Source organism: Nanorana parkeri, unplaced genomic scaffold (assembly GCF_000935625.1).
Source record: "Nanorana parkeri isolate BGI_ZX_2015 unplaced genomic scaffold, ASM93562v1 scaffold758, whole genome shotgun sequence".
In the NCBI taxonomy this organism is placed as follows: domain Eukaryota; kingdom Metazoa; phylum Chordata; class Amphibia; order Anura; family Dicroglossidae; genus Nanorana; species Nanorana parkeri.
Genome location: NW_017307026.1, coordinates 309,349 through 311,348, shown reverse-complemented (window position 1 = coordinate 311,348; position 2,000 = coordinate 309,349). Strand labels below are relative to the sequence as shown.

At 53.9% G+C, this 2,000-nt stretch overlaps 1 protein-coding gene across 1 annotated transcript in view; it reads left to right on the top strand.

The window, feature by feature from the left end:
• The first annotated feature begins 812 nt into the window (after positions 1–812).
• Positions 813–2,000, top strand: part of DIP2B (disco interacting protein 2 homolog B) — a 181,664-nt gene continuing 180,476 nt past the window's right edge. Inside the window, exon 1 of the mRNA XM_018564543.1 lies at positions 813–998. Within this exon, the coding sequence (XP_018420045.1) occupies positions 914–998 (85 nt within the window). The 5' untranslated portion in view covers positions 813–913. The remainder of the gene's footprint in view (positions 999–2,000) is intronic.

The following is a 2,000-nucleotide window of genomic DNA, read 5'->3' as shown; positions in this document are numbered from 1 at the left end:
GTGCGTTCCAGAGTGGGAGCTGCTGCAACGCACAGCAATCGCGGAGCGTCCAGCCACAGAAGACAGCCCCGCCCGACGGTCGCGGACTGCCGCTTGCTCCCTGCTGCCCACCACTCGCCAGGGTGCCACCAAGTACAGTTTGAATAATGTGCCCGGGTGAATCCCGTACGGGCAGCAACCCTAGGATCGCCACCTTTTCTTCAAGCGAAACCCGAACACACTCTAGGGACGTGCTGACTTGAGTCGTGAGAGAATGAGTCGTGGCTTATGCATATGTAAATAGCGCCACCCATTCATATGTAAATATCACAGCTGAGACTATTTTCAGTGGGGGGCCAGTAGCCCCTATCTTAATTTTGTTTGCCCCTGTCTGTCTGACATCTTGTGTCCAGGTTTCTGCTGCCATGAAACCCGGACACAGCAATCAAAATCCGGACTGTCCGTGTGAATCCTAGACCGGTGGCAACCCTAGGGATGAGGTATGCCGGGTTCCTTCCTCTCTCCTGACACTGACAGGCTCTCGGTCCATGACCGAGTGCCCGACTTTTTAGAGGGGGTGACACCAAAATGATTGTCAGTCATTTTAGTGTCGCCCCCCTTGTGACGCCACTGGTATAGGTCAACTTTAACAATATCGGATGGTGAAGTTTCAGGTTCGTACACTAGGTGGCAGTCACGTCCCGGTCCTCACTGTTACCATTTGGGCTCCTCAGTCAGCTCTCCGCATGCAGTAACGCCACACACCGGCTGGTGTCAGTGCACAGCGCTTACCAGCCCGGGGATGTCTATGTGCGGCTCTGTGGTCATGTGACGTGAGGCTGGGCCTGGCATGGCGGCCATAGCGATTGCAATGCGCTGAGCTCCGGTTAATTCAAAACCACCGGGCTTAATAGAGTGTTATCCGGCCGGCTCCATGGCGGAGAGAGGCTTCGAGATGTCAGCCCTCCCGAAGGAGGTGAGAATACACCTGGCGGAGCTGGAGCTCGAGCTGTCAGAAGGTGAGTGTGTGTGTTGCACTGACATCCCCGGCTGTGCCATGGAGGAGGCAGAGAGATGAGCTGCTGCTGATCACATTCAGTGATGTCACATCCAGCACATCACAGGGGACTGTGAACATTTCCTGAGCCCAGCAGATAAATGGTGGGCTGCCAGGGCTCAGGAAGGAAGCCAATGTATTGGGGGGCTGTCACCAGGTCCTATGACAAGCTCTGGATCAGCTGTCAATGGTGGGGGTGGACTCAATGCTGAGCACCTATAGAGGAAGCAGCATTGTTGTATCTGTGTTGTCTGGTCTCATACAATTGTAACTTATTTAATTTCCCAGTCATGACATGTGTGTGTTTGGGGAACACGCCATGATTTCTGCATGTTATGCCATTGTCTGCTGCTTCAGCTATGGAATGTGCTGGCATCTTATCAATAAGTGTTCATTAATAGAGGGTGGGTGAGCTTTCCATCTGCTGGGGGAACAAAGAGGGTCCCTTTGAATATTGAGTTTGTGTGTGCCAAGCAGGAGGCGTACCGTGCGCAACGGCCTCTAGGCTACTGGCATTGTTCTACATGGGCATTTGGAAAACCTAAAGCTACTGGGAAGCTGCATGGTGGGTTAATGGGGCGTGCTGGCACCGGTTGTTCCTTGGGGTATGTGAGACTGACAGTTGTCTGCACCTGATTGGCACAGTGGCTGGGTTTCTGCAGCTTGTGTGTATTGATGGATCTGGGATGGATGGATCCTGGGAGCCGGGTAGCCAATGCTCCGGGTAAAAAACAAAGCTCCCCTTGTAGTAGGGCTACTCCTGCACTGCAAGGGTTAACTGCTAGGAGAGTTTGTAAAGGACATTTATTTACCTGATCCCCGCTCCCCCAGTAGTCAGCCCTCTCCATCCCTCCTATGCTCCGGCTCGTGAACTTACCCCCAGCATCCTCCCAGCGCGATAGGCCCTGTATTAGTTGTGATGATGTCAGCGGGCCTCTGATCACTGGAGGCCGGGGGGGGGGGG